Genomic DNA, 12,890 nt, shown 5'->3' on the forward strand with positions numbered 1-12,890 from the left:
TTCTTTTGCAAAGCCTTTCACACCAAAGATATCCTTACTAAGGCTTTGTCTACACTACACAGCTTTTAGCAACACGGGCAGACTCCTGTGTAGAAGAGCTAGGGAAGCAATGCATGTTGATGGAAAGACTAATTTAGGGCCAAATTCTGATCTTGTGCCAGTATAGATACAGAGTAAGGTCACTGAAGTCAATGAAAGAACATTGGTCTAACCCCAGAGTAACTGAGAGCAGAATTTAGCCCTTAAGGTTTATCTCCAACCAGTTTTCTATTAGTGTAATTCCATTTACTTGAAAGAACTTGCACCTGATTCTCCTTGGCGTAAGCATGATCAGAATCAGGCTCATCACTGTTATTTTGTTTCATATGGGCAGAGTTGGTCTGATCCTGAAAGGTGATGGGCATCCTCCGTTCCCACTGAAGTCAAAGGGAATTGAGGACACAATCACCACCTAGCAAGTGTGTGCAGAACCCTTTAATTTCATTTGTAGGGGAGGGATAGCTCAGTGGTTTGAGCATTGGCCTGCTAAACCCAGGGTTGTGAGTTCAATCCTTGAGGGGACCACTTGAGAATCTGGGGCAAAAATCAGTACTTGGTCCTGCTAGTGAAGGCAGGGGGCTGGACTTGATGACCTTTCAAGGTCCCTTCTAGTTCTAGGAGATGGGATATCTCCATTATTTGTTTTGTTTGTTTGTAGTGTCATAGTGGAAAAAATCTCATTCTCCCCTCCACACACACACTAGTACCAGAAATTTTAATTATTACACTTGGTCAAAACGTAATTGTTACTTACAAATGATACAATCAAAACCAACAGACCTTTTATGAGCTTTGGACAGGGCAGATGATCAAATCACTTAAAATACTTTCCTGGATGAATGCCATTCACTGCAAAGGTAGGAAAGATGGATGGTCTATTTGCAGAAGAAGACTGAATCTATGCCTTGTGTCTGGCTGGATGCAGGTGTGATATCTGATAACCCAATGGGAAATTTAGAAGATTCCAGGGACTGAGGAAAGCACATAATTTATTGTATAAACTTCAACACTCTTTGTTCCATGTGTCTTCACCATTTATTACCAACAATTTTGTCATGTTCTGTCATCATTGAGCTCCAGAAATCTCTTTCTAGTTGCTTTTGTTGCCAGTTGCATATGGGATATTCAGGAGGTGAAAAAGTTTTGTTTTCTTTTTACTGTTAACACTTTGGGAAACTGAAAAGAAACATCTGCTTCTCCCTAGGGTGTGATAGGACAGTCTGAGCAATTTTGACTTCCAGAATGTGAAAGACAAATATATGTATAAATGCTCCAAAATTATCTCTCTCTCCAAGGTAGGGTGACCAGATGTCCTGATTTTATAGGGACAGTCCTGATTTTTGGGTCTTTTTCTTATATAGGCTTCTATTACCCCCCACCCTCGTCCCGCTTTTTCACACTTGCTGTCTGGTCACCCTACTCCAAGGAACAATAGCCTCGGTGACAGGAGGGTCTGCACAAGCTCCAGAGGTTCACTGGCACATTTTGTTTTGTTACATAGAATTTTCTGTCTCTTTGTCTGCTATTTTCTGTGCATGCCCCAAATCTCTATGATTGGGTTTGCAGTGCGTCCCAGCGTCTACATTGCAGCTGGGAGTATGCTTCTCAGCTTGGGCAGACAGACAAGCGCTAGCTCTGCTTAAATTAGCATGTTAAAAAAAATGCAGTGTAGCTGGGGGTGGCAGGAGTGGCAGCTTGGGCTAGTATGAGTATGTTTGAAGTTGCCTGAGTATGTTTGAAGGTTTCCAGTGGATTTGTACTCAGAAAGCTGCCCTTGGCTACACTGCTATTTTGAGTGCACTAGCTCAAGCAAACTAGTGTGTCCGTCTACCTATGCTGGGAAGTAAGCTCCCAGCTGCAATGTAATCATATTAGTGACAGCAGTGGAACACCAGAGATTTGGAGACAAACTGGAAATTAAAGAGAGGTGATGGAGAAGGAAGCGGAGAGAGTCTTGAAGAGCTCCTGGCCCATTCTCCTCCTCCTCCAGTGTCTACAGTAACAACACAAGAGGTGCAATTCCCTTGAGCGCCAGTGTGATAGCTGTTAGGGAGGTCTTTTCAGGGTATTATACATATTCAGTCCTGATGTTTGTTACAAACTGCTTACTATTCAGGCTAGAGATTGGTGAGCCAGGTAGTCCAGGAAGGATTTACTGTGTCCCCAGTTCATTAATACCTATGTATACTGTGATATGTTAAATTCAGCATGCTAGTTTTTTAATATATAGATAGATATAATATAAACCTTAGCTTTCCCTTTGTGTGTTTTGAGAGAGGCATATACCATGCTCCTTCGATAAGACATTGATGCGTCATTCTGAATTGTGTGAGCATTTTTCATCTTCTCTGGTATTACTGTTGCAGTTTCCAAGACAAGGTTTGCAGCAGACACAGCAGCAACAGCAGACGGCTGCTTTAGTCAGACAACTCCAAAAACAGCTCTCTAGTAAGTATGCCCATCTATACGAGGCATCTATTTTTCTGCAGTTTCTTTTCCATATTTAAAACAAGAAACATGAAAATGTAAGTATATCATTCTATTGACACCTTCAGTTCTGGTCTCTAGTAAAAGGACAGTTCTGAAAATGATACAACGACAAACACTGAAGATCAGATTCTGTATGTGACTCAGTACTAGCACATGCATTGGTTCCCACAGAAGCACAGAGGTCCAGACTGAGTCATTTTCAGGATTGGGGCCTAATTGTTTGCCATCCTGAGTTCAGTCAATGTTATTTTCTCCTTCCATGTCTTATTTTCAATTGTGAGGATAAATCAGGAACATCATTGCATTGAATGTTTTCCTCGTTTTTCTCCAGCTATTTCTTGCTCATGTTTCAAACATATTGACAAATTGATGTTATTATTCAAAACAATTGTAAGTGTGTGCACATCAAGACCAGTCTTTGACTAAATTTTTCATTTTTTAGAAAAATTTCTTAATGGTATATTTCAAAAAAATGAAAACAAATATTTTTATTGTTTTTATTTGATTTGAAATAGTGGGAAAATTTCCACTCTCGGTTTCCTTTTTCCTTTTCTCCTGTTTTTTCTTTCTGGAAATTTCAGCACATTTAGAGAAAAAATATTTTGAATTTGGGGGTTTTTATTTCCCTCAGCACATTTTTTAAATCTCTTTTTCCACTGGAAAAGGTTTGAGAAAAGTGGAAAAGAAAAAACTCACATTTTGAATTCCCCGTCCCTCTTTTCCTCCTTCTCTGGGAAAAAAAAATGGCAAAAAAAGGTGAGGTGGGAAATAAAAAATGAAATTCTTCTAACTGAACTGAGATTTTTCAAAACAAAATGTTTTAGAAAAAATGTTTTGATTTTTTTCACTGAAAAGTGAGACTTTTTGAACAAAATAAAAAACATTAGTTTTCTTTTGAAAATTAAAATTTCAACCAGCATTAAAGATTTCCTCTCAAGAGACTGAAAAGGTTATAATATAATATAAAAACTAGGGGGCCACCAAATGAAATTAATGGGTAGCAGGTTTAAAACAAGTAAAAGGAAGTTCTTTTTCACACAACGCACAGTCAATCTGTGGAACTCCTTGCCTGAGGAAGTTGTGAAGGCTAGGACTATAACAGGGTTTAAAAGAGAACTAGATAAATTCCTGGAGGTTAAGTCCATTAATGGCTATTAGCCAGGATGGGTAAGGAATGGGGTCCCTAGCCTCTGTTTGTCAGAGGGTGGAGATGGATGGCAGGAGAGAGATCACTTGATCATTACCTGTTAGGTTCACTCCCTCGGGACACCTGGCATTGGTCACTATTGGCAGACAGGATACTGGGCTGGATGGACCTATGGTCTGACCCAGTATGGCCGTTCTTATGTTAAGGCTTTAGTTTAGGGAGGAGATGAATAAGAAAGTTATGTAACATATCATAGTATTTAGAAGATAAATTGGGTGCATCTCTCCAAGAACAAGGTTACAGCCAGTAAAATTGAAAGGCAACAAATTAAAAACCGATAAAAGGAACTACCACTTTACACAGCACGTTAACCACCCCTGGAGCTTATTGACACATAACGTTACTGAGGTGAGCAGCATTCTGAAAGAGTATGAGATTTGAATGTCTAGTGAAATGTATAAGGAATGTAATGCCCCCTTATGCTTCAGGGTATAAACCAACCAAAGAGTGATGGGCGTTAGGAAAAAAAACATTGCCAGGGTCAGGTTATTCCATTAGGGACGTCAGAGACAAGATCTCAGACTATATGCCCCCTGGTGTGATCCAGTATGGCAATTCTTGTGTTGCTAGATAAAAATATTACATTTACTGCAATCATTTTTTAAAAAAAGCTTAATCCTCCAGGACAGGTTGTAAATGTAAGATATAAAATAGTGAGTATGGGGCCTGCTATGATTACCAGGAATTGGGGCATTCAAATTTCCAGTGTTGTACAGTGCCAGTGAATTACCCATATTCAATGTCTACAAATCTTTATTCATATATTTTTTAAACAGAAGCATTATTTCAGCGGGACCAGTCCCTATGAGAACTGAGGATAGAGTCTCTAGTTCAGGGGCGGGCAAACTTTTTGGCCTGAAGGCCACATCGGGATTCCAAAATTGTATGGAGGACCAGATAAGGGAGGCCTGGCCAACGCCCCCTATCTGGCCCCCCCGCTTCTTGCCCCCTGACGCCCCCCCCGGGACTCCTGCCCCATCCACCCCCCTGCTCCCTATCCCCTGACACCCCCCCTGGACCCTCCGCCCTTGACTGCTCCCCACCACCCCATCCAACCACTCTTCCCATTCCTGACTGCCCCCCCGGGACTCCTGCCTCATCCAACCACCCCTTGTCTCTGACCGCCCCTGGAACCCCTGCCCCTGACGCCCCATCTAACCCCCCCCTTCCTGACTGCCCCCCCAGGACCCCTGCCCCCATGTTTCCCGCCCTCTGGCTGCCCAGTCCCCTGACCACCACCCTCAACTCCCCTACCCTCTATCCAACCCCCCGCTCCCTGCCCCCTTACTGCGCTGCCTGGAGCACCGGTGGCTGGCGGCGTTACAGCTGTGCTGCCCAGAGCACTAGGACAGGCAGCCACGCCGCCCAGCTGGAGCCAGCCACGCCGCCGTGCAGCACAAAGCACCGGGTCAGGCTGCGGCTCTGCAGCTGCGCTGCCCCAGGAGCTCGCCGCCCAGAGCATTGTGCCGGCGGTGCAGTGAGCTAAGGCTGCAGGGGAGGGGGAACAGCAGGGGAGGGGCTAGCCTCCCAGGCCAGGAGCTCAGGGGCTGGGCAGGAGGGGGCCCGTGGGCCATAGTTTGCTCACCTCTGCTCTCATTGGAAAAAGATATGCAACTAAATTACTATTCAGGGGTCGGATCTGGATAGATTCTGAGCAGTCACATCACCTGTGGAATTCCAGCCGGAGCAGAGGTTACTCAGACCTACTGATCAGGCCCCACATTTTTAGAAGTTAGCTAGTGGTTTTTTGGTCAGAATACTAACTTTATGGATTGATAAATGAATTAAAATACAGTGTCACTATTTTCATCTTAAAAAGGTGTTCAAAACAAATCTTTATTCATTGGCAAGCTTTTCACAGAAGTTTTGATCTGACTGTAGTTAGTTAGGTGTCAACCTATTTGTTAATGGAGTAGCCCATTCAGCAGAGAAATGTATTCTCCTGTTGTATTAATTTAAATGGAATGTCTGGGCCAAAGGTGTTAACTATAACTCACTCACTGTCTCACATTAAACAATGTTAACCAAGATCCAGGGTTTGGTATACAAAGACCTCACCCTGCTTAGCACATGACACACACTATTAAAAATCCTTTTAATCTTTTGTTAAACATAAAAAAAAGAAGGAAAAAACAGTTAAACATTTACAGGGCCGGCTCTGGCTTTTTTGCCGCCCCAGGCAAAAAAGCCTCCCGCTGCCTCCCACCGCCCGGTGGAGAGCGCGGCAGGGGAGGGCACCGAGCCCGGCCGCGGCCCCGCTCTCCCCGGTTGGCTGGAGTGCTGGGGGGAGGGCGGTGAGCCCGGCCGCGGCCCCACTCTCCCTGGCCAGCCGGAGCGCCGTGGCTCCGCTCTCCCCGGCGGCCGGAGCGCCGGCAGGAGGGCAGAGAGCCTGGCTGCAGCCCCGCTTTTCCCGGCCGGCCGGAGCGCTGGGGGAGGGCGGCGAGCCCGGCCGTGGCTCTGCTCTCCCCGGGTGAGCGCCGCCCCCCTCCAGGTGCCGCCCCAAGCACATGCTTAGAGGGCTGATGCCTGGAGCCAGCCCTGAACATTTGAAATGTGAAGTATTAAATAAGGCCTTCGCTTTAACAACATCCCTTGTTCCCTTTCCCTTTAGCTGGAGAGAATTTTTAGAAGGAAAAACCCCCTTGTTTTTCCTTCTTTGACCGTCTTTTAGATGATATCAAAGTTGATAATAACTGTTCTTTTGGGGAAAAGAGAAGTTAGTTGAGATGGGCTGGAGCTGCTGCTGTTGTGTTTAACATCTGATCCCATTTTATCCCTGGTGGTGGTATGGGATTCGACTGGAGCTGGTAGGGTGGCAATGTCATTTGGGTCCCTCTCTTTGCCCTGGTCTGGTCAAGACCTCTCCCAGGATCAGGACAGTGAAGGTGTGGGGTCTCAGGAGAGGGTGCGGGTGGCAGTCGTGATGATGGTGAAGCTTGCTTCAGTAGCCAGTTTTTCTCCCAAAGTCTCTTTCTTGAAGGACCCACAAAGGGAATGGTGGCCAGAATAGTTCATCCCCTCATTGTTTTGTCCACCAAGTAGGTCTAGTTTCTGACGCACCAATTTTGGTTCAAAGATTTCTGGTTCCACACTTATCTTGTTTACCACACATGATCTCAACCCCTACCTTAAGTTATATCAGTAAGGCCCTATTGTTTGGACTAATTCAGTCTTTGTCTCCTTTTGTACCTTTTCCCATTAACATTTGTTGTTATAGGTTATTGTGACAGCTTATGAACTTGTACTCATGTTTTTCAGTTAACCTCACAGTTAGGGTAAACTTATCGGCCCAATTATCACAACACCCCTAAAGTCAGGACTGCAGAATGGACTTGCACTTGGGTCCCAGAGGAGAAATGTTTTTCATTACTAGTTAAGAAAAGCATTTTGACAATTCCATTATTTTTTCTAACCAATTGCAAGTATCAGCATCCTGCTAGATCAAGTATGCGTGATTAAGTAATATTGCTTTGAGCGGCCTCATTTATGTTATGCAGAATACTACGTTGCCAGGGTTGCTTCATATTCAAGATATCAATGCTGTGGAACTGCTATAGTTGGGAGAAGCTCCCACCTGTTGAGTGCTGGAAATTTTTTCTCTAAACTACGTTCAGGGGGGAAAACAAGAAAAAGAGAAGAATAAATATTGTCTATTAGTAATAGCCAGTTGGGTATTGGAACCTCATAATCTGTTAATTTATAGTTGGTCCACAGAATTTATTTTTCCCTCAAATCCTCATGCATAAGGTTCAGATGGGCGAAAATATAGGTGGTACAATACTTACCAGTCTGCAATCCTAAATTATCTGGATGTTCCTGACTTAAAAGATCATGGGTGAAATCCTCACCCCACTGAAGTCAATTGCAAAGCTCGCATTGGATTCACTGGGGTCAGGATTCCACCCTCTCAGTGAAATCTAACTTGATACCTTTTTTCCTTTCAGGTTACAAATTTGGTTAATAAATGTAATAGAGCTGATGAAATATACTTAGACTTTTGTAAGGCAGTGGACTTGGTACCAGATTATATGTTAATATAAAATTAACGTAGCACACATTAAATGGATTAAAAGCTGGATAACTGATAGGCCTTGAAATGTAACTCTAAACAGGGAATTGTCATCAAGCAGGTGTGGTTTCCAGTGGGATCCCACAGGGATCGATTTTTGGTCCTCCACAATTTAACATATTTATCAGTGAACTGAAAGAAAATATAAAATCATCATTGATGAAGTATGCAGGTGACACAAAAATTGGGGGAATCATAAATAACGAAGAGGAGGATAGAACTAATGGGATTCTGGGATGCATGAACTGGGGAATCTTGAGTAAGAGAGAGGTTATTTGACCTCTGTGTTTAGGACTGATGTGACCACTGCTGGAGTACTGTGTCCAGTTCTGGTGCTCACAGTTCAGGAAGGATGTTGATAAATTAAAGTGGGTTCAAAGAAGAGCCCAAGAATGATTGAAGGATTAGAAAACATGCCTTAGAGAGAGAGACTCAAGTCGCTCAATCTATTCATCTTGGCAAAGAGAAGGTTATGGGGTAATTTGATTACAGTCTACGAGTACTTATATGGGGAAGTAATATTTAATAATGGGTTCTTCAGTCTAGCAGAGAAAGGTATAATATGATCAAATGGTTGGAAGTTGAAGCTAGACAAATTCAGACTGGAAATAAGGCGTAATTTTTTTAACGGTGAGAGTAATTTACCAACAGTCGTGATAGATTCTCAATCACTGACGACAATTTTTAAATCAAGATTGGATGTTTTTCTAAAAGATATGCTCTAGAATTATTTTGGGGATGTTCTATGGCCTGTGTGATACAGGTCAGTCTAAATGATCACAATGGTCCCTTCTGGCCTTAGAATCTATTAAATAGGCCCCAATCCTGGAAACACTTACATACTTAATTTTATTGTTATGAGGAGTCATATTGAAATCAGTACGGCTACTTACAGTAGTAAAATTAAGCACATCTGTAAGTATTTGCAATGCTGAGGCCTCAGTGATGAGCAAGTCTAGCATTACACTTATCAACATTAGGTTTTAGAGGAAACACCCAAGCAATAGTAATTAATAAATGAAAGCAGTTCATACCTCTTGGTCTATAGTGTTTGTCTATCTACACTCAGGAAACCCTTTTGCACTGGTTTACATTTGGAAAGTTTCCTTCAGATGGTAAGAACTAAGAACTTCCTTCAGATGAGAAGATCTAAGAATTTTTCTTCATGCAGGAAGGATCTAAAGGATTACAAAAGGGGATAAAATTTCTAAGAGATTCTTCTTCCAAAGATTTTTGTCCAATGTGGGGTTGATAGTGGGACCAAGGTTTGGTCACCCACAAATTCTGCTGACTCCCCGAGGTTCCAACCACCCACCAGTTGTGTCCCCATCGTCCATGACTCCACTGAAGCCAAACTGCCCTAGGACAACCCTTGCCTGCTTAAAGGCAGGCCCATCCACACCATGCAAAAGGCACAGCTTGAAGTTAACAGGGTCTGGGACTATATTATCTTTTCTCTCAAATCTCCATATGATGGGAAGGGGCTTACATGTATCTGCACTCATCCTGCCCACCTGCAGGGTGTTGGAAAAGGATGTAGGATACTTTCGTGGAAGCAATGAGCCACCCTTTCAGTGAGGGGAAGTGTGATTCACATGTGGATCAGGGAAATATAGGTGGGGAGTCCTCCCTTTTTTTAATGAAAGGTTAAATGCTGCAGAAACTGATGAGACCATCAAAGAAATGTGGGTTACCCAGGAAAACTACAAAATAGTTGCTTTTTTACTTTATCATTTTAGGCATGTCATTTGCTTGCACGTAATTATTGTTTGAAAGGTCATCTTAAGGGCCCATCCTGCAATCCTGGAGCAGACAAAGCTTCCCTGGAATTTTGTTTGTGGTGGCTGTGCAAAATCCAGCCCTTAAATTGCAACTGTTCAGCATTGAAAAGTCCTCATTTTCTGAATGGATTGTTTATTGCTTACTATGGTGATTTGAAATATAGGTATTTATTTCTTCATTTATAATTTTGTACAGTGCACACAACACATGTAAACACTGTACTTTATTTTTGTTATTTAGGTAACCAGCCACAACAAGGGGTGAACCAATATGGGCATTCTTCACACTTCTGAATCTGGAAGGTGGGATCAAGATGTAGTGTTATGTTTGCACTGAAGAAAAATCAAAATTCAATGCACTAGTTATTGCTAGAAAGCAAATTTTTAATTTTTTTCTCTTTAATTTTTTCAATACGTATTTTTTGTGCTGCAATTGATGTGAATATGTAACAAAGTGAAAGATTTTTTTTTTTTGCATTTAACTGGAATTAAATGTATGATTTGTGGGCCTATTTAAAGAACACAGTTGTTGCAAAGACTTTGGTGCTTTTTAGGGTACTGTTACTTTAAAAGGGTTAAAGAATGGATTTATTTATTTGTGGGAAACATATTTTCTTTTTTTAAGAACTGCACTGGACCAAACTACTGATTTGAAAGGCACTTCCAATTTTGGCATGAAGATTGATTTGTTCATTAAAGTGTTCTCCTTTGTTCTTCAACAGTAAAATGAGCATTGATTTAAATCATATTAATTTTGACTGTTTGTAATTTTCATAAGCACTTTATAAAGTTCTTTGTTTAAAAGTACCCAATTTTCTCTTGCTTTCATTGTGGAAAGAAGGTGCTGAAGTGGGTTTCTTGCTTGTATTAGAACTTCCTAAGATTTATATAAAAAGCCACAATGTAACTAATAAATCTACTAGAAGTAGCTGTGCTTCACATTTTTCTTTTTAATGCAAAGTTCATTGGCAGTGAACCTTGTGAGGGTACAAAGTGTGGTAACAAAGCCCTGAATAGCCACAACAGATTTTGCTCTAAATCCATTTAGGGCCTGAACCAAGTCCTGTTGAAATCTGATGACAATCTTTCCATTGACTTCAACGGGAATTGGATCTCTGGGTCTCGTGCTAGGTTCAACAAAAGTCTCTTTCCAGCTTTTGCCCTTTGGAAGCTTGTGCCAGGCTAGAAAAGCCCTCTCAAATCCCTTTTGCTGTTTCTGTAGTGCTCTAGCTGGGTCTCATGTCTATTGACCTTGACCTAAATGAGTTCTTCCTCTAATTGATGTATTTATTATTTATTTTGTATGGTAAGTACTTAAATTTTGAATTTAATTCTTAATGTTGGGTGATAGTCTTGGTTGTGTAATGCATACTGCATTTATAAATTTGGTGCAAAAGCACAAGTTATACATTACATTTATTATGAAGAGATATAACTATTTTAACCTTGTTCAAGTATGTGGTATATTTGCTCATATTAGAGTAAAAAAATCAGAATAAATTTACTATGGGTTCATGTAATTTGAGTTACTCCATATGATTTTTTTTTTTTTTTTTTTTTTTTTTTTAGAATAAGATGCACAAATTTTTGAATGTGAAACATGCAGGGCATTTCAAAATATATTGGAATTTTGTTCTCATGTTCTGTATTAACTCATCTTTTCATTTGCCATAATACAAGTGTACTGTTTGGTATCCTAGTCAGACTTGCATTGAATAGAAAAGAGTCAGCACTCAGCAAACATTGTAGTACTGTATGACATCACAGATAATTAAATTTTTATAAACAGTTTAGTGTGGAAAATCATAATATCAATAATTTGTATCTAATTCTGACTTCCACACTGCAAAGTCTTATCCGTACAAGCAACCAGTAGGATGGGTCAGCATCTTTACTGAAATAAAATTCTTGTGAACTGCTTTGTACATTGTGAAAATTATTTAGCTCAAAAATTCTTCACTTGACCATCTCAGCTTGTACAGACTTTTATCAAAACAGAAAGGCCACTCATTCCACTAAATGAATAGGATGTCTGTTTTGAAAAGTTAACATATACCTGTATATTTATTTTCTTCTTTTTTGTACATTAGGTATTTCAAAAAAAGCCTGATGCAAGTTGATATCCCTGTCCTTTCTGGTGACTGCATATTACTAGAATAGTATCCACCACAGAAAAGCAGATTTAAGACCAGTTTCTGTCCTCAGCCACATATATACACAGGGCCGGCTCTGGCTTTTTTGCCCCCCCAGCATGGCAGGGGAGGGCGGCCAGAGCGCCGGGGGGAGGGCGGCGAGCCCGCCGCGGCTCCGCTTTCCCCAGCGGCCAGAGCGCCGGGGGGAGAGTGGCGAGCCCCGGCCGTGGCCCCGCTCTCCCCGGTGGCCGGAGCCAGAGCACCGCGCCGCCCCCCTCCAGGTGCCGCCCCAAGCACAAGCTTGGTGGGCTGGTGCTTGGAGCCGGCCCTGTATATACAACACCACTCACTGCAGCGGGGCATCGTGGTTTTAGCTGAGGGCAAAACCTGGAGATGCAAGTTTACTTAGAAGAATTTGTTTGCTTACAAATTAATGACATTGAAAGTGTCAGAAGCAAAACACAATTTTAGCTTTAATTTTCTTTCGGAGCAAAGATTTAAAACTGTGTTAAACAAAAATAACCCAGATTACCGTCTAATCAACTTCAGTGGTCCCTGGGGACCTAGTCAGCATAAGTATTCAAGGCTGCCTGTGCCTTGCAAAGCCCCAGAAGTTCTTGGGTCCTGACTCTGCTTGAGTCAAAGTTATTCAGCAAAAAAGATCAGGTTGAAACAATAGCTCTTTTAAAACCAAATGAACAAGCTGGCAATTTTTTGATCCTAAGGTTTTGGAACTGGCTAGGAAGCTCATGCAAATAACTTTGCCACCAACTCATTGTTCCTAGTTACTTTGAACTACACAGCAAATCAGAATAACTGTGGTGTGTGACAACAATTAGGAAGATTTATTAACACCACATTGGTGGCAGTTCTTCAAATGGTTCTAATTTTTGCTGCTTTTTCAATGAAAATGTGTTTTGGTTTCCTGTGGGCTAGGATTATTTCCCTTCACTGTCCCTTGAATGGTTTGTAACAGGGGTGAAATTATTTGTTAATCCTCTGGGCAACTGTCCTTTAGTGCTCTTCATTGGGGACTAAAGACATTCCTGAGATTAAGCAAACAGAACTATTTAATCCAGCCAATTTTCTTCTACCTCTCTATCAGTACTAAGGAAGGAAGGAATAAGTAGCTTCATATATGTGGCTGATCTCAGGAAGTGATTGATCCACCA

General features: G+C 41.7%; 1 protein-coding gene across 1 annotated transcript in view; it reads left to right on the top strand.

The window, feature by feature from the left end:
* MED12L (mediator complex subunit 12L) overlaps positions 1-10,514 on the top strand; it is a 312,365-nt gene extending 301,851 nt beyond the window's left edge. The window contains exons 43-44 of the mRNA XM_054039474.1: positions 2,406-2,487; positions 9,828-10,514. Of these exons, the coding sequence (XP_053895449.1) occupies positions 2,406-2,487; positions 9,828-9,880 (135 nt within the window). The 3' untranslated portion in view covers positions 9,881-10,514. The remainder of the gene's footprint in view (positions 1-2,405; positions 2,488-9,827) is intronic.
* Positions 10,515-12,890: the final 2,376 nt, after the last annotated feature.

Source organism: Malaclemys terrapin, chromosome 9, assembly GCF_027887155.1.
Source record: "Malaclemys terrapin pileata isolate rMalTer1 chromosome 9, rMalTer1.hap1, whole genome shotgun sequence".
In the NCBI taxonomy this organism is placed as follows: domain Eukaryota; kingdom Metazoa; phylum Chordata; order Testudines; family Emydidae; genus Malaclemys; species Malaclemys terrapin.